The 18,951-nt window shown below is 41.3% G+C and overlaps 1 protein-coding gene across 3 annotated transcripts in view; it reads left to right on the forward strand.

The window, feature by feature from the left end:
* Positions 1-18,951, forward strand: part of satb2 (SATB homeobox 2) — a 46,613-nt gene that overhangs the window by 16,257 nt on the left and 11,405 nt on the right. For 2 of the 3 annotated variants that reach the window (XM_053328518.1, XM_053328519.1), the window contains exons 4-12: positions 8,591-8,717; positions 9,900-10,023; positions 10,774-10,876; positions 12,355-12,405; positions 12,494-13,083; positions 14,233-14,445; positions 14,623-14,709; positions 15,528-15,680; positions 17,550-17,744. In XM_053328518.1, the coding sequence (XP_053184493.1) occupies positions 8,591-8,717; positions 9,900-10,023; positions 10,774-10,876; positions 12,355-12,405; positions 12,494-13,083; positions 14,233-14,445; positions 14,623-14,709; positions 15,528-15,680; positions 17,550-17,744 (1,643 nt within the window). The remainder of the gene's footprint in view (positions 1-8,590; positions 8,718-9,899; positions 10,024-10,773; positions 10,877-12,354; positions 12,406-12,493; positions 13,084-14,232; positions 14,446-14,622; positions 14,710-15,527; positions 15,681-17,549; positions 17,745-18,951) is intronic. The other variant, XM_053328520.1, reaches the window with a different exon arrangement.

An 18,951-nucleotide genomic window follows, 5' to 3' on the forward strand; every position in this document is an offset into this window, starting at 1 on the left:
TTTATTGAAGACATATATGCGGGGCCACGCTGCCTCCTTTATTTCATGTGAGGAGTGCTACGTTAAGACTATTATTAATAGTCATGATTTTCCAACCACCAGTGTCTGTGACTGTGTAAACTACGGTACTACTGACTCAGAATTAAATACCGTGGAGCTTACGGGTCAAGCCGAGAATGGTCTTTGAAAGCAGACTCTCCCTGTAATCAGCGGCCTGAGAAGAAAACGGGATGTGTGGGTTGTCTATTTAGAGCCGACACTGTACTGTTACAATGGCAATAAGCACAAGAATGTTTCAAAAACACAACTAAGACACAGACAGAGCCTGTAAAACTCATTAAAGACACAACAAAGAGCTGGACAGGAATGTCTCCGCAAGACAAAAATACACTGTGTGTGTGTGTGTATATGTGTGTGTGTGTGTACAGTATGTGTGAGAATGTTTATGAAGCAGAGGAGAAAAAAAACTCTGTAATTTATTGTTGCACACATGGTAGTCATTGCAACAGGACAGTGTCATTTACTGCTGTCTTTTCTCAACTATGCAGAATATTCCATCTGGGGCAATTGCCTCACATCGATATAAACTGGTAACAACAGAGAGACAGTGAGCAACATGGATATTGCGATAGACTGAAAATGGTGGGAGATCCCCATCTGTTTGAAATCTCACATGAGTGTTTGTATGTGTGTGTGTGTGTGTGTGTGTGTGTGTCATCACTGGCAGGTCTTGTTAGATTTAAGTCTGTGGACCCATGAATATGCAGCCATGGTTCTAATGTGCAGGAGATTGCATGCATGTGTGAGTGTGTGTTTTCTTCATCTCATAAACACACTGACAAAGGTAATCCCTTTACTACCTCAAGGCCAGCAGCTCTTATCAGACCCCTAGCCCATCTAAAGAAGTGAACGTGTACTCTCTGCTTCCACCTTACAAGCTCCGACACGCATTGAAGCCGCTGTACAGCTGAACAATCAATCATATTTCCAAACCAGTCTGATGTTCAGTCTGCTACATGTAGAGCTTTAAAAAGAAATACATCATTCCAGGACTTTTTTTTAACAATCACAAGAGTAATGTGATTATTTTTATGGAAGTCTTCTTTAAGAGTAACTCTATACTAAAGATGAAAGCAGAACAATATTCCAACAACTGGCACAAGATGTCTTGATCCTAACCCAACAGTTAATCAAATGTGACAAATACAGATTTTTCCTTTAAGCCGAATTTATGTTTCAGGAATTAAATTCAGCCAATCTCTGGTAATAAACTGAATATCTGAACTGTACACAGCTGTAGTGCTGCCACCTCATATAAAGGGCAGAAGGTGTTGATTGGAACCGGAAAAGTCAAAAGGGGATGTTGAAGAAGCTGGGTGGTATCCAGGAGTAAGTGCAAAAAAGTGACATTTATTAACTAAAATAAGAGTGAAACAAGGCAAAAATTAACCCTGGGAATGCAACAAAGATAGATGGAAAGCTGCCACCTACTCACCTCCGTTACTATAGACCAGCGTCTGACCTTTCACCTCGGGCCTCACCTAATGTACCATCTGCTCGGTTTACACAGGGTGAGCTTACTACAATGTTTCCAAACCATACAAAACAAAACAAATAATAATAATACAGGATTAATTTTTAACATCCATAATTTATCTAGGGACACACGCTCAACTATGAGTGCACAAAGAGCAGTTTTACCTGTCCTCCCCCAACTTGACACTCACTCACTGCTTAGAGCACCTAATGATGCACACCTGTTTTCACAATCTCTAATTTAGCACATAATCTGCCCAAACACTCATATTAACAGTAACTATTCAACTCCAACAAACATATGCTGCCATTTGTATGAACTGATAAATGAAGGTAGGACATGATTTTATACCTTTCTGACCTTTTCCTCGCCTGCTGAATAGAGGAGTCGTTTGTTTCAGGGGGCAGAAATTCATATTTGGGGACTTGACAGTACATCATGCATACAGTGTTGTTGCACACTCACTGTTTTCCAGGACAGTTTAGTCATCTGTTTCTCATTTGCTGGTTCTTTCCCACATTAGCATCACAGACTTTCAGGTTTCCGGGGAGCGTGTGGACTCTGATCACTACCAAAGTAATTACTGATGCTTTTGGTGAAAACACTTATGGCAAATGAACAGTACAGATATCTGGTAGTCCTATCACATCCTGTTAGCAGTGTTTTTCTCCAAATCTTGAACACATTTTGCCATTCTGCTTCTTTGGTCAAAGAGTTTCCTTCTCCACCCTCTTGTCAAACAATGCTAAAAGCTAAAAGGAAAGTTAAATTTAGTGTACTGTTAAAATTAATAGGGGTATTAAAGCCTAACATCACAGCTTGAGTTTTAGGTTTATAGTTTTGGCCATCATTTCTATATGTTATGATAACATTGTTATCATAATAATGCTTACATTGCTAAAAAGAAGTCGAATAAAACATAAAAATATGAGCAGTCAGACAATCATGCATGTGTTAAACAAACCACCACGTTAGCCAATATCATTTGAAAAAGAAAACTAAAGTTAAAATTATAGCCAAAACCATCAGAGGCTACAGGCTGACTTCCTGGTTCCACTTTGATCTACTGTTCTCTCCGTAGTGGATTTTATCTCAGTAGTAAAGTCGTTTAAATGATCTGGCTAAACAGTTTGCTTAGTTGTAAAGATGTTGAGGTTTTCCCAGATTTCCACAGTTTCTTTCATGAGTAGAAAAGATGATCAATGCTACAAAACATTTGACCCAATTTGTACAAAACCTCAATGCCTCTTTTTCATTTCCTTTGATTGCATAAAAACTAATATTCCCAATCATTTCAGACTCCTTGGCGCCACTGCTGCTCATGAAATATTTGTCATCCATTTCCTAAAAATGAGATGCAAGGATTATGATGGAATCACATACAAGAAACCCTCAAATCATGAATATCAAATGCCACCCAAAGCGATTTTTATGGTCCAATGTGTAAGATTTACTGGCATGTAGCAGTGAGGTTGCAGATTGTTACCAACTACCCTGCCCTCCCCTTCCAAGTGTGTGGTCACAAAACTCACAAAAAAATGCAAAAGGCACTCGATACTAAAGCCAGTGTTTGGTTTGTCCATTCTGGGCTACTGTAGAAACATGGCGGTGCAACATGGTGGCCTCCATGGAAGAGGACCCGCTCTCTGTGTAGAAAGGGCTCATTCTACGGAAACTAAAACATAATAATTCTTATTTTCAGGTGATTATACACTCATTTAAACATGCTTATGAATATTATATTCCATCTCTGCCAAGTCCATTCATCTAGATGCCACTAAATCAATTTTTAGTCAGTTAAGCTACTTGGCGGCTTCTGTTTTATCCATCTGATAAACTCAGATATGCAAATGTCCTTCCAATATGTCCTCAGTTCCTGCCATGTAAAAAACATTCACTCATTCTTGTCATATGATTATGTTAAAGATCTTTATTGTGTTTTTTTTTCTTGTTGTTGTAAAATTCGGAACCTCAATTGACAGCCTGTTAAAGCGAGTTTGAAAAATAAACAGTGCACAGATGCACATTATTCTTCAGTGATGGCCTAAAATAGGCCACTAAATTGTACAGCGAGTGTTTGCTATGGTTTGCAGATGAATGCCATTAGTAGCACTTTTAGCCTCAATGTTTTTGCCAAGTATCAGGGGAGGTCTCTCTCTGTCTGTCTCATCAGTGTGTATGGAAAACAGCGAGCCACATTGGTCCCCTGTCCACATCAATGCAGTCCTCTCTAAAAACACCACACCAGGGGCTTCAAAGGCTAGACTAAACGGGACATCACAGCTCGACACAAACAAAGCTCGGAGAGTTGACTGGAGCTCCGTTCACTTACAGTGTACACACACACACACACACACACTTGTAAACTTTATTTAACCCATGCGCGGATGCCTTTGCACACGCTCGCACTAGAATTTACACACACTCGGTGTAGAATACGGTGGAGTCATGCAGTATCACAGACAAAACACACACACGCACGCGCACACACACACACACTTCCCCCAGTTTCTCTCAAATGAATACGTTTTGTTTTTTAAAACAAGCGTTTATGTTAAATGAATAATTTTTGGCTTAAATTATACATTTTTTCCCTTGCGGTCCATGACCAAAATTACACAGAGTCCCAGCTATTTTCTCCCTGTTTGAATTGTGTCCTGCATTCTTCTGTCCCAGCGGTGTATTTAAAGTCCCAGCTGAGGACCATGGCCTTTCTTTAATTAGCTTAGCCCAGTAATTAACTGGGAGATATTGTTTATTTCAATTATAAGGGTCTGAAGGCTTTTATAGAATGGATGGGCGCAGACCTGTACTTTACGGCTTTAGTCAGTGAACAGTTAACAGTGGTCAGTGAGAGACAGAGAGAGAGAGAGAGAGAGCGAGAGAGCATTGTTGCAGTGCCACGTCTAACAGGCCACAAAGGGTCACTGCTGCAAACCATGTCAGCAATTTACTGGACATCTGAGTTTAGATCTGTTGTGAATTGCAGTCTTGGTCATGTCTAATTTAAGTACCACTTTGCATTCTTCTTTACTTAAGACATATTTAATATTTAATAAATGATTTAATTAATGCTTTCAAAATCAGATGATAAGAACATCTCACCTAGTTACTTGCTGTGATCAGTGAAAGCAGCGACATCGGTATAAGAAGTCTGGAAGGGCAAGAAAAATGAGCATATGATCCGTCAATCATACAAAAGAGAAGCTAAATTTTAAGTGCATTACCGTAACTATCAATTGTAGATATTCATCACAGTTTACAGATCAGCCTCCTGGTTCAGATTTGACCCATCATGCTTGCAGTGGCCTGTACAGTTTTTCTGTGAGATGAGCAGTGTCTGAATACTGTTGCATGTTTCTTGCCTCATCAGATTTATTGTAGAAATGTTGCATGCTCCTCTGTGTAAGCATTTACCTTTACAAGTGCAATGCAACATAATGACTTAGTAACATTACCTTGCGAAGTGGCTGGATTCACGAGATTTCAAGATCTTGAGATCAGAAGATCACGCGAGAATCCATGTAGTCAGGCTTTAAGTTATGAGCTTGTGTCTGAACCACCATCGGCTTGGACCAATCAAACTGACACAGATGGTTCATCCAGTCACCTGCCAAGTAATTTTTGAAAGTGCCTGCCCTGTTCCAAATAGTTTCCATGGACGATTTAGTAACATATCATTAGTAACATATTAGTAACATATAATTAGACTTTATTTATTAAGACTTGATGGGTCAGGCTGGGAATGTAGTACTCCAAAGACACATATAAACGTCCTTGTGGGTCTACACAGAGTGTAATGGGTAACTGTGGGTGGCAGATGCTTACAGAGGAGCTGACGCACATAACTCTGACTCCTCTACAGAACGTTGTGCAGACCTAAGCATCAAAGCAAGACAACTCCTGTCAGACGGCAAACGGAAAAGAAGACAGAGAGACATAAATGTTCCAGTCTCTATTAGAAAGTCTGGACGTCATTATTAATGGGTCAGCCAGTTCTTTTCAGATCAATAAAGCTTTAGAAATATTCATTATAATGAAATAAAGAATTGTATTCATTTAAGTCACAACTTTCTAACAAGGTATGCTTCATTAGAAAGTCGTACTATAACTTGTTATAAGCCAAAAATAGCATTTCCTTAGCAGGAAGCTCAACCTCTTGCACACTGTTTTACAACTGACTGTTTTTAGAGGCGTTTCGGCAGAATGCAGCGCTCCCTAAAATGACAACATGACAGATGTTTATCAAATGGAGTTCCTCGGGGTGGAATGGCAGATGATGAGCGACTCAGCGAGTGATGGTGACTCAGGCATATGGGGTTTCCCTGTGTGTGCGACACGGGTGGAACCTGGAACGAGTTTGGAAGAAGCCCTGCATGTGTGTGCAGGCTGCTGCGACCATTAAGACTTATTGTAGCATGGGACAATAGGATTACTCTGTGCGCACGTGTACATGTGAGTGTGTGTTTGCACGCAGGCAGCCATGCGTGCAGGCCTGTAGGAGCACTGACGAGAGGAGTCGGAGACATGAGTGTGTGTTTGTGTATGGATTTGCGTTTGTGCGGATGGGCACACTCAGACATGAGCCAAGCCACCAGCCGGCCACATAAAAGCATGTCTCTGGGAGGTGGAATTTTAATGTGGAAATGGGAACAATGATTTCTACTTTTAAATGTGGACAAGAAGCAGAGCCCATTGAACAGCAGACCAAAAATGATGGATCAATTATTAATGTGTTTACCATCACACTGTGAGCGTGTGAGTGTGTGCGTGGGTGAGTGTGCGCTTGCATGCAAGCTGGTACATGTACATGTCCACTTCCCTGTGTGATGTCATGTGTCCTCTGTGAGTTTGTGTTTGTCTGCTTATTCACGCGTTTACTTCCATCCGGCTAGGCATTAGTGAAATTGTTAGGGCTTATATTCATATGTGTAGATGCTGCCTGCTTAAGATAGCCAGAAGAAGCACTCATGTGCCACATTAACTACAGTGTCCCAGGTTTGATTCCAGCCAGGGACCTTTGTTGCATGTTGTACCCGTTTCTTTCTCTCATTGTTTCCTGTCTGTCTCTTCACTGCCCACAATCCAATAAAGGAAAAAATTCCTTCAAAAAAACAGATATCCTTAAGACGGTGTGTGTCTGAGAAAGAGAAAAACAGAACTGAAAAAGGTAGACATAACTGAAGATGGCTCAGTTATTTCCTTTTCTGACATAAAATGGTAATGTTTTTATTCTATCTCTTTGAAATATATTTAATGACATCTTTTCCCTGCGAAAAGGACACAAACACACTGTTTCACATGTGAAATTAATGTTTTCACATGTGATATTGTTTGTGAAATTGATTTTTTTTGTCAAATAGCTGAAAATCAGTCTCAAGTGAGAAATTCACATGTGCAGGTTTTTCTTATGATCTTTATTCAATAAGGGTTTAGATTTTTGTTTCCCACAACCTAACAATAACCTTTCCCAAAAAGAGATTTTTTTATAGTCCAAATGAAGTACAGCTAATAAAAATATCTGCTTCTGTTTGGGTTCTTAAATGTTGTCTTCGTGCTTTTATGCTTTTAGTTTCATTTGAGGAGTGGGGTGGGGTGGGGGGGGGGTTCTACTTTGAACAGCTCAGTCCATTCTGTTCGTAGTGGATTAAATGATGTTCCCTCTCTATGACCAGATAATGAAGAACACGGCGATGCCTGGCTGGAATCAAAGATATAACTGAGCTATAAACACAATGGAAGGAAGAAAAGGAGGTTAGAAAGATCAGAGGGAGGTCGGAGGAGAAGAGAAAACAGAAGAAAAGAGGAAGAAAATAAAAGAGGAAGACATGGGGGGGGGCGGGGGGATAAGGGGACAGTAAGAGAGAGAGAGAGAGAAAGAGACTTCTCAGGACCCATCTGGATCTCATTTAGAGGATAGTAATGTGATTAGCTTTGTTTAGTTTTCACAGCTCCAGTCCCCATGAAAAACCAGTGTGCATGTGTGTGTGTGTGTGTGTGTATATCAGTGTGTGGTGGGTGACCTAGGTGAAGTGTACATGTGTGTTTGTGTTTATATGCGTGTTAAAGACATTCGACTAGATTGTTCAAATCATGAGGCTTAAATGAGATATTTACAGGTCACTAGCATATCATTACACTGCAGAAACACAAACACCTACTAATTCACAAACATACACACACAAAGCTGCTCTTTTTCTGACTGCAATTTTAGATGATTATGGGTGGTTGGTACATCAACCCAGACCCCTATTAGTTACAGTTTGAAATACAAGTTAACCCAATGCAAAGGTAGCATTTTTGCAGGGTGAGTTTCAGAGTGACTCTCATGATACTGTGTCTATCTCCTGTTTGAAGGAAAGAAGCTGCTGAGATGCTACAATGTAATATTTCAATGCTTTGAGTACCATATTTGCAATTCCATATACCTCCATTATATGTAGTGCACAGATGAATGGCTATTGTAGATCCAACCAGGGTTAAAAAACTATCCAAGACGGATAATGTTAAAAAAAAACTAGTGGTAGCTCTCACTGCTTTACTGTGAGAAATAATAAATTCTTCCTCTATAACTGTGGTACAATAAAATATAGTTCAAATGAAATGTCCTTAAGTGTTCAACAGCTTCTATTTGCGACATCAATAGTTCTGCGGCTCAGTAAATGTTTTTTACAATATAATAAGCAAGCTCACTTCCAGTAATCAGAGTGGATATCCAGTAAGAACACAGGCTACTATAGCAGTGTTTACTGGCTTTGGGAAAACTATATACATTTAATAAAACAGTTTCTCAGTAATAATTGATCTGATTGCTTAGGAGACACTTTTTAGATTAAAATTGCTCTGACAAAGAAATAATGGTATTCAATGGTTCACAGTGATATATTACATGTGTCAAGTAGGTTACAGTCTCTGTAAGATGATTTTTTTTTTATCTTAATATTTGAACTAGAGGTTGCCTGGAAAACATTATTTGATCTTAAAAAAGTAAGGTATGCTTTGGAAAATGGTTTGACATAAGCAAATAATGATTCCTTCCCTTTCTCTGTCCAGGCATCATCAAGGTGGGAAGGTGGAACCCTCTGCCCATCCACTTCCTGACTGACGCTCCAGAAGCAACAGTGGCTGACATGCTGATGGAGGTCTACCATATGGTCACACTACGCATCCAACTACAAAGGTCAGATTCAGGTTCAAAAGTCCCATGTCCCACATTGCAGTTTTTCTAGGCGTGTTTGAATCCAGATTCATTCATTGAGGAATTGTGTGGCAGTCAGCAGTACTGCTCCCTTGAATATAAAAACAACACAGGAAAGAATGCATGACCATATTTCTTAAACACAGCGAGGCTTTCAATCCATACGCAGTGTGCTGTTCTATTGAATCACACTCTCAGTCCACTGGGCGGCTGATGTCATTGCTGCTGATTAGACTTCAAAAATCTATCAAATCTATCAAATGTGAAAGCAGCAATACTGAAACACTAAAGCTCCAGTTAAACAATCTGGTGGGGATTTATCTATTATCTGTCTCCGTCAGGGAGAGCTTGTCTGCCAGGAACTCCTTCTTCCCTACAGTTAGTGAAGCGGGGTCTTGATGGGCAGATAAAAACAGATAAACTCCAGATGAGAGGGTTATTATTGTTATTGTTTTGGCACATACCAACCAGGTTTGTTTACACATGTATGTTTGTATCCATGGTGACGGCAGAGCTTTTGAACGCTTTGTGCTCAGTGTCGTAATGATTTACGTGAGGTTCAAATAAAATAGGAAGACTTCAGGAAGATAGGTGGAAGAAGTTGTTTGGGGTTGAGATTAAGACAGGAAGCATGGAAAGTTAGTGGGGTCTGATTTATGAATAATTGTACATTTTGGAACATACACTTATTTGCTTTCCTGTAGTGAGTTAGATGTGAAGATTGATACCACTCGGTAAATATGAAACTGTTGCCAGCAGCTAGTTAGCTTAGCTTGGCATACACACTGGAACTGGAGGCAGCTAGCCTGTCCAAAAGTAACAAAATCCACCTACCAGCACATCTAAAGCTCACTCATTAACATTAACATTAATGTTTGTTTCATTCATACTGTTTTAAGCCTTTAGTCTAAGCTAAGCTAACATATTTATCATACTGACATGAGAAGTATGAAACTCCTCATCTAACATTAAACAAGTCTATTTCCCTAAATGTTCCTTCAACTTTATATTGACCATGGTGTAGTGATTATGTAAAACATCTTGTAAAACACTTCTGAAGTTGTTGTTTTTTTAATGACTAATCCTTTTGTCTCTTGATTTATTAACTTGGTGGAAGATGGTGCAACTGACTTCTTTGGCATTATGTTGTTTTGGTTGTTGTAGTTTCTCAAAGCTGGAGGACCTGCCCTGTGAACAGTGGAACCACGCCACTGTCAGAAACGCTCTCAAAGAGCTGCTGAAGGAAATGAACCAAAGCACTCTGGCCAAAGAGTGTCCCCTGTCACAGGTAACAACTGGCATCACACCAACACACAGAGTCTTAACTTCATCTGCACATCAAAATCAGACGGCCGTCATCAGAAAACTGCTTATCAATAGTTATCCCTTCCCTTATGCTTTTACACTGTCAGCTGTCAGTAGTAGGTCTGACATCACATCACATGTTTAAAGACTGAAGTCAGCCCCCATGAGACGCATTTGGGCAATTACAAACTTAGAAACAAATCCTTCCTACATTGTATTGATTATCGCTACATGTTAATCAAACTGCATCCCACAAGATTCAGCACCATCTCCACAACCGTGTTAAATTCCCCAACTGCATATTTAGCCTCTATCCTCGTCTCATAATGACTGGTGTGTGAGATTTATGTGTATTTATGTGTATGTGTGTGTATGTGTGTGTGTGTGGATATTGTGTTTAAATGGAGCTCTGGTGGGGGTGTTGATCGCAGCATCAATTGCAAGCATATGTGTATGTGGCTGGAGATTCCCTCTCTGCACTGTACTGGCTCGAGTTTCCATGGGTGGCTTCCAATCATGATTAATGTTTGTCTATTTCTATTGTGTATGTGTGTGTTCTGTATATGTGTGTATGTGTGTGTGTGTGTGTGTGTGTGTGTGTGTGTGTGTGTGTGTGTGTGTGTGTGTGTGTGTGTGTGTGTTTATGTGTGCCTGCCATGTGGTTGTTGCGTGACTGTAAGCATTTCATATTACGTTGGTTATTAATTATAGTTCCCCACTCTTGCTCTTGCAGAGTATGATTTCCTCAATTGTGAATAGTTCCTACTACGCCAACGTCTCTACTGCCAAGTGCCAGGAGTTCGGCCGTTGGTACAAGAAATACAAGAAAATCAAAGGTGAGTTGTATAGTAGATAGCGATGCCCAACCTGGGGACGAGGACTCAAAAAAAGGGTTGCAAGAAGATTACTAGAGTAAAAAAAAAAACTCTACTCACTTAAAATTTGGCCTAGTTGTTGGAAATATTGTACAGTTTTATATCTGTGGCACTCTAAAACTATCCAAAAAACCACTGTCTGATTGAATTGCTAAAAAACTCTTAAGGTACATGTAGCTTTATAGTTGTGTGTCAATGGGCAGCTTGCAGGAAATGGGATTGCTCAGCTTGAGTTGCTAGTGTTTCTGATACCGGTGGAGATTGTTGAGAGTAGAAACAACATTAGGAAAGTGAAGAAATTGTCTGTTTTTCAGTAACGCGCAGCTAACAAAGAGATCACGTGATCAGCATTCTCTCACAGCGAATGAATGAATGTAAACACAGCAATTGCACGACCGTACTTTACTTTTCAGTAAAGAGACGTGACGTCGCTCTTATCGTAAAATAAATGAAAGCATGTAAACATATGTTAACTTTGAGGGATATAATTCAAACCTGATCAAGTGCAATGCATCCATCTAGTGCTGCAGTGGTGCTTTCAGCGGGTGAAATCCAACACTGGACTATAAATCATAACGTATGGAGCCTTATGGTATTCACATGTTCCATACTTCCATACTATGGCAACTCTGGGCTCTGTATCCTCGCTGCCATGCTGCTCTTGCTGCCTGCTTTCAGACATTTAACTCCCTCCAACTTCTCAGTCTCCTCTTGTGTCAGCACTTAGTTGTTTGGGCAACTTGTGATGAGGGATAGAAGTTAAAATGAATTTGTTTAAAAGGTTGGGAAACGCTGCTGTAGAGAAATTCGGCAACACGGTCCTTTGACTTTTCTCAAACAAATCCAATGTAATGACTTTTCTTCCCCCTAACTTGCCAGGATCATCCCATCAACCACATTAGTTTGTCCCACTCTACCATTACCTCCTAGGAAGATACACCATAATCAGTACATTAAACACTGAGCCTAGACAGAAAGAGGGATAGAGATAGAGACAGTGATGGAGGATGGTGTAATAATGGAGCCTGCTGCTGAGGAGTGTTAGGTTACACTCGGTATTTCGACTACTAGTTCTGCTCCTCAGCTGGCAGCAGGTAACGCGCACGGCTCTGCTCCAGATCTCACATTTAACTTTTAAAAGGTATAATGATAGGAGGATAGATTCTGAACCATTTGTCTTGCTCTGGACTTGCTTGGAAGAGCAGTTGACAAAATGATGCATGATGGAGTTTGCTCAGTTGTCCTGGAATTGAAGATGTTTTAAGTTTCCATTATGTCTGAGCACCTCAAGGATTTATAGATTAGATGTTGAGCATCAAAGTTCACTCTGTTCATTAAACAGACTTTGAGTTTACATTGTTTAGGTCAATTATGAACATCAGCATGAATACGACTTATCTTCCCTCCAACTGATTGCCTATATTTGTTTTGTTGAGCAGTAGATTATCTGGAGAAGATGTGGTCTGGACGAGATCCTGCTGACATCAAAAGTAAGGAATTTTTTCCCGTTTTTTCTGACATTGTGTTAATGTAAAGCTCTTTGCCTCACTGCACTGTCTCCTCTCCTCTCCTCTCCAGTTGAGAGAGACAACATGGCAGACTTTTGTGTACTGGGCCAGAGACCTCCTCCTCACTTGGCTGGCCTGGCCCAGCTCAGTCACCTGGGAGCCGGCAGTCCCCTCTTAAAGACAGGATCTGGAGACCCGCAGGCACCCTCCCAGCCACCTCAGCAGCCTCCTCTTCCCCAGCAACAGCCCTCGCCCCACGGCCCCCTCCACCACAGCCCTCCTCTTCGTACGGGCCAGGTGCCTCCTCCGCCCCCTCCGCCCCCGCCTGGTTCCCTCCAACCCCTGCTGGGACCAGGTGGACTGCTCTCCCCTCAGCTCTCCCCGCAGCTGGTACGTCAACAGCTCGCCATGGCCCACCTCATCAACCAACAGCTAGCTGTTAGCCGCCTGCTGGCCCACCAGCATCCCCAGGCCCTCAACCAGCAGTTCCTCAACCACCCGCCCATCCCTCGGGGTTCATCCAAAGTTGGCGACCATCCTGGGAGCAACCCCTCGGCCGCCGAGGTCTCCTCTGAAATCTACCAGCAGGTCAGAGATGAGCTGAAGAGAGCTAGTGTCTCCCAGGCCGTGTTCGCCCGTGTGGCTTTCAACCGCACACAGGTAGGAAAACAGGACAGACTGTGGTCAAGAAGGTTAGGAGAAGTTGGGAAAGTGTGGTGCTGAAATTCGCAGAGGGAGTGGAAGGTCAAGACGGTGCATCAAATATGGGAAAGAGTAGCCTCAGATAGGATGGAGAGGGAGTTTGAGAACATCTGCATTGGCTTTGTGGAAAGAGCAAAATATAGACTTAATCACGTTCATGTCAGCCTATCAGGTGAGGAGAGGTAATTGCCGTATTTGATAGGAATAAATGGCTACTGACGTCACTGATAGACTTATAATTTTTCACGCAGGGTTTGGCTAATTTTGTGGTCACCCACCTTGTGGTATTTTCAGTAGGATTAATGGAAGCATGGCAGGGTAGCTTGCTGGGTCATTGAGTCTCATGTCCCGCCCTCACAGCAGCACAAACACCTGATGCATTCAGGCTGTGCTAAACCGGTTACTACATGCCCCATTAGATCAATGTAATGGGAGGTGGCTCATACACATACTAGTATAGAGTAGAGGCCAGGTGTGTTTTAGTGAGTTTTGTGTGTCTGTGTATGTATTTGTATGAATATCCATATGTGTGGTATAGACATGTATGTGTGTGTACATCTAAGGTTTATTGTTTTCAGTTTTGACCAATTCTCAACAAATAAGTAGCCATTTTTTAAAGGATAGATATAAACTCTGAAATTCACCTAGGTATGATAATGCACCCAAAAATATGATATTGAGCACTGCATTTAACAGTAAAAGAGGTGCTTTTGTAAAATTGACTCTGAAATTCAAGTAATAATGAAGAGAAAACTGGGATTAAATTGCAACTAAACAACCGATGGTGCCAGAATATGTCTCTTTAAGTAAAAAGAAAGAAATATGAATGGGTTTGCGCCAAAATATGGTACAGTTATACCCAAATTTCACCAATATTTTAAACAGTCTCCATAAAAACTGAAAACAATGTGACCTCTATACATCATACATCTCCAATGCCAAGCATGAGCAACAGCAAAAACCCAATGATCAATAAGTTTATAGATTAGGGACAGAGGTTTAACATTAGTGATTAAGGAAACATTACAATAACATGTCATTCTTGCAAAGTTAAGGGTGCGTGTGTGTTTGTGTGTGTGTGTGTATGTGTGTGTTTGCATTAATCAGGGCCTGCTATCAGAGATCCTGAGGAAGGAGGAGGACCCTCGCACCGCCTCACAGTCCCTGCTGGTGAATCTGAAAGCAATGCAGAACTTCCTCAACCTGCCTGAGACAGAGAGAGACCGAATCTACCAGGAGGAGAGGGAGCGCACCATGAACCCTACAGTTGGCCTTCCTGCCTCCAATTCGTCAAACCCCGGTGCTCCACGCCTCTCACAGGTAACTATAACCTACAGGTAGATTGGATGCAGTGACTTTTCACACTGGTGTCACTGTTATGCAGCACCCAAAAAGCAGTGGGATTTGTACTGTAATGAATAATGGCTGCATATGTAATCACACACATGTACAAGCTTAATTTTTAACATGCCATGTGTCCCGTGTGTGTGTGCATAGAAAGTGTGGGAGAGGAGCTTGGAAGACCAGATAACCCCTGATACCTGGGCCTCCATCTGGAAGAACAAGACTAAGATCTCCAACTCAGTAAGTTATCTATAATCTTTAAGTAGGCGGCAGCACATAATGCACTCTCAGTCTTAAGAGCTACTTTTTTTTTTTTAATCTTAAATTCCATTTATAATAGAAGGACAAGTTCAAAGCTATCATAGGCGCATATTGTAAACATAAAGGACATTATACAGTATTTAGAAATGTCTTTCCATCTGCACATAGCAATTTAGCAATGTCAGTGATAAGATGCTCCCTCTCTCCGATGCCCATTCATGGCTCTGGGTGAATTTGTGTGCTATTCTTATTATGTCTATGTAAAATTATCTCAGCATCGTTTATACTGCGGGAATGTAAGCTAGCTGGTCTGTACATGTCTTGTGGACAACTTCAAACACTGTGTATACAAGCTTTCTGAAAGCCAATACATGTTCATTCAAACAGAAACAACAAAGAAAGACAAAAGAGAAGGACTTAATGACTTTGATCTGTAAACAAATGTCATGTGGAGACGTGTGCTGCAGATGTGCTCATAGGGAACGCTGCGTGTCTGCTCTCAGGGCAACTTACTCTCGGCCTGATCATCAGCTGATAACGTTTCCTCATATTGTATACACAAGATTTGGTTTGGTGGATAAATCTCTTAGTAGTTTTAAATGAGTTATTTAGAATTTCAAAAACTAGACGGGATGCCTTTATGATATTTATTTTCATACAAGCTCTCCTCTTAAAACATTAACCATCCGAAGTACATTTAATTTGTACATCTTGTGTATTACATCACGTGTTGCCTCACTTTCTCTCTCTTTCTCTCTGTCTCTCTCTCTCTCTCTCCCTCTCTCTTTCTCCCCCAGCCAAAGCCATCTGGCCCAGCCCCGGACCTCCCACTGAAGCTGGAATCACTGGTCAACATTACGTCAGGCATCTATGACGAAATTCAGCAGGAGATGAAAAGAGCCAAAGTGTCGCAAGCTCTGTTTGCAAAGGTGGCCGCCAACAAGAGTCAGGTGAGTGAGTCAGCGGGAACACGGAAGCCACAAAATGTCAAATTGATTTTTTTTAAAAAAGCAGAGAAATCATCATATCTCATCGTTTAAATATATCCCGCCACATTCTCTCCGTTCATCAGCTTTCTCTATCTCGTCCAATCACATCAGCTGCATGACTGCTTGATTGATTGATTCTTTCCTCATTCAGTCAATATTTCCTCAAGCACATGCCAATCCCACCATTTTCCTAAATGGAGAGGTTCGCTAGATTGGCTACATCTGTTAGACCTGCCAGAGCTCACACATGAAGGCAGTAAAGCGTTCTCATATTCATGCATCACACAGGCCTAGATAGAGATTAATGAGAACCAGAACAACTATTTGCAGCAACTGGTACAAGTGTCACGAAGGAGATACACACTTACTTCCCTCTCTGGGCCAGTAGAGAGCTTAGCTGAATATATCTCCTATTAAATTAGAGTGAAAAAATAGAGAACATTTATACATTTTGGAAAATATCTTAAATGATAGGTTCATGATGTCTTAAATCAACAGTCAGATACTCATGTGAGCAGTGAAACAGGTTTTGTTTGCTATAAATATTCCTTTAAAAAACAAAAAGTAACAACACACAAGTGATTTAGTGTTGGAAAGAAACAGTGGAGAAGCTATATAATCCCATTTAAGTGACATGTTTGTTCTACCAGTGGGATGTGGCTGTGAGTTACCAGGTGTAAGCGAGGAAAATATGCATGGCGTGGGCATTTTGTATACAGTATATGTGCATGTGTTTGTGTATGTGTGGTTAGCGAAGTCCCCCATGCAGGTTGGTGGGTCTGGGGGTGGCTGAGGGTCACGGCTCAGTGCACCCATCTGCTGCAGCTGGCCACAAGGACAGAGAGAGAGGAAGAGAGCGATGATCAGGCTATTAGCGGTGCATGCTGCCCGAGGTGGCTGGTTGAACACAACAGCTGGTGTCACAAACTGAACCAGTCTAGCAGATATAATTGAATCTTCTCTGTCCCCCCCCCCTCATCCACCCACCCACCCTCACAACCCCCTTATCTTCCTTTCCTACATTTACTTCACACAACCTGCACGTTCACAACTTTTTCAACTTTTTTTTTGGTACGTTTTAATTCTTCTCATACTTTCATCTTCTTATAGTCTGCCCCCCCTCCCAATGCAAAGCTTTTTCATGTCCCTTCTTTCTTATCCTGCCGCATATACTTGTGTTATGTTTTCATTTTTTCTCTCTTAATCCTTATTATCCTTCTTCAAACAGTGTCATTGGTATTAGGTTGAATGATTTTAGCCCCCCGCAGCAGGAGAGAGATGTAAATGTTCATGAAACAGAAAATACTAGACCCCCACATGTTTGGGGAACAGGATACCCTTTCTTCCAAAATCTATTTATGACAAACAGTCGGGTCATTTTGGGGAAATATGGCTATGTGCTTTCTTGCTGAGAGTTTGATGAGAAGGTCAGTACCATCCTTGTGTCTTTCCTGGTAAATACGAAGCTACATCCAGCAGCCAGTTAGCTTAGCTTAGCATAAAGACTGGAAACAGGGGGAAACAGCTAGCCTGGGTCTGTCCAAAGGTAACAAAATCTGCCAACCAACAGCACTGAAGCTCATTAACTAACATGTTTTATCTTATTTGCTCATTGTGTATTTTTAAACTACCACATAAACTACATTTTTAAACCTCTAGACATTTATGACAGTTGTATCAATCTTCTACTTTAACTCAAGAAAGCCAATAAGCATATTTCCCCAAATTTCAAACTATTGTTTTGACATCTGCCTGACTCCACCTCACTGTCACTTTGTCACCCCCCCCCCCCATCTCATTTCTTTGTGTCCGTCCGTGTCTCTCCTCCAGGGATGGCTGTGCGAGTTGCTCCGGTGGAAGGAGAACCCCAGCCCAGAGAACCGCACTCTGTGGGAGAACCTGTGCACCATCCGGAGGTTTCTGACGCTGCCGCAGGGTGACAGAGACCTGGCGTACGAAGAGGAGTCCAGGCACCATCACACAGAGAGGCTGCACACCGTCCTCCACCTGCCACAGGACACACAGGTAAAAAACACACACGTGAAAGCTGACATTCATCTCTTATCTCCGTGTCCATACGAGATCCACCCCGTATCCTAAATGGGTTTTATTAACACCTGGCATCTCTGGCAAACGCATTGAAAACAGATTTTTCGGCCACGTCATCTTGTCCCATAATATTTACATGTGTTGAAATTGTCTGTAAACACATTGTCCCTGTCCCGAAAAATATCCACTAATAGCATAGACAATGCACATACTGTTCAGACCGACAGCCAATCCCACATGTGTACTGTAAATCCACTGACTGACAAAATATTTCTCCACCCTCTGAGCCCACGCAAGTCTTTATTATTTATTACTATTTGCTCATTATTTTTGGTTCCTTTAAGTTTGCACTGTACTGTTTGTGTGCACATGTGTTTGTGTGCGTGCCCCAGTGAAATGAAGAGTAAACAGTGTTTCTGGGTGGTGTGGCACTGGAGGAAATGCCCCATTAGTTTTTGAGGAGAGAGGCTGAGGCTGTAGGAGGGGAGATCAATGCGTGTTGGCCTCTTTCATTAACCGTCCCGCTGTCTGTTAAAGTGATATCCTCTGAACCCACCCTGTCTGTCTGTCTGTCTGTTTCTCACTGTCTTTTTTATTACACTTAAGCTGTGTAGATGAAAGCGTACTTGCTATTGATTTAAAGTAGCAGATAATAGCAGACAATTTTCTTCTTCCCTTGCCTTTACAAACATCATTTTTACTGTGTTAGCTCTGTCCTCTGGCACATTTAACAGTTAAAATAAACTCAAGTCATCATAGTTAATAGTTACTAATACTAGTTAATAAACCCTTTGCAGTCACAGGCAGAAATCTACAGACCACAACCATCAGCAGATTCTCTATTTTCCCTAATGATACTCTGCTTCTTGCTTGCTTTTGGGGTATTTTGCCCTCAGTGTGGTCTTCAAGATGTATAAAATATCTCCTCATTTGGATGGAGATCAGGTGACTGACTTTGCCAGTTAAAAGCAATCATTAGTTTGGCCATGAAAAACTGCCTTGTCTGTATGTTTGAATGGATTATTGCCCTGTTGCATTGTCCTAAAATTGAGACTTGGCATGGTATAAAAAGAGCTACAAGTACAACACTTTTCACTCAACATAAAAAACACCCACAAACACCCTTAATGATGAAAGTGAACTCAACCACACAGTTTTATTTTATATCCAATCTGTTGAGAGT

The sequence above is a fragment of the Scomber japonicus genome, chromosome 11 (genome assembly GCF_027409825.1).
Source record: "Scomber japonicus isolate fScoJap1 chromosome 11, fScoJap1.pri, whole genome shotgun sequence".
In the NCBI taxonomy this organism is placed as follows: Eukaryota; Metazoa; Chordata; class Actinopteri; order Scombriformes; family Scombridae; genus Scomber; species Scomber japonicus.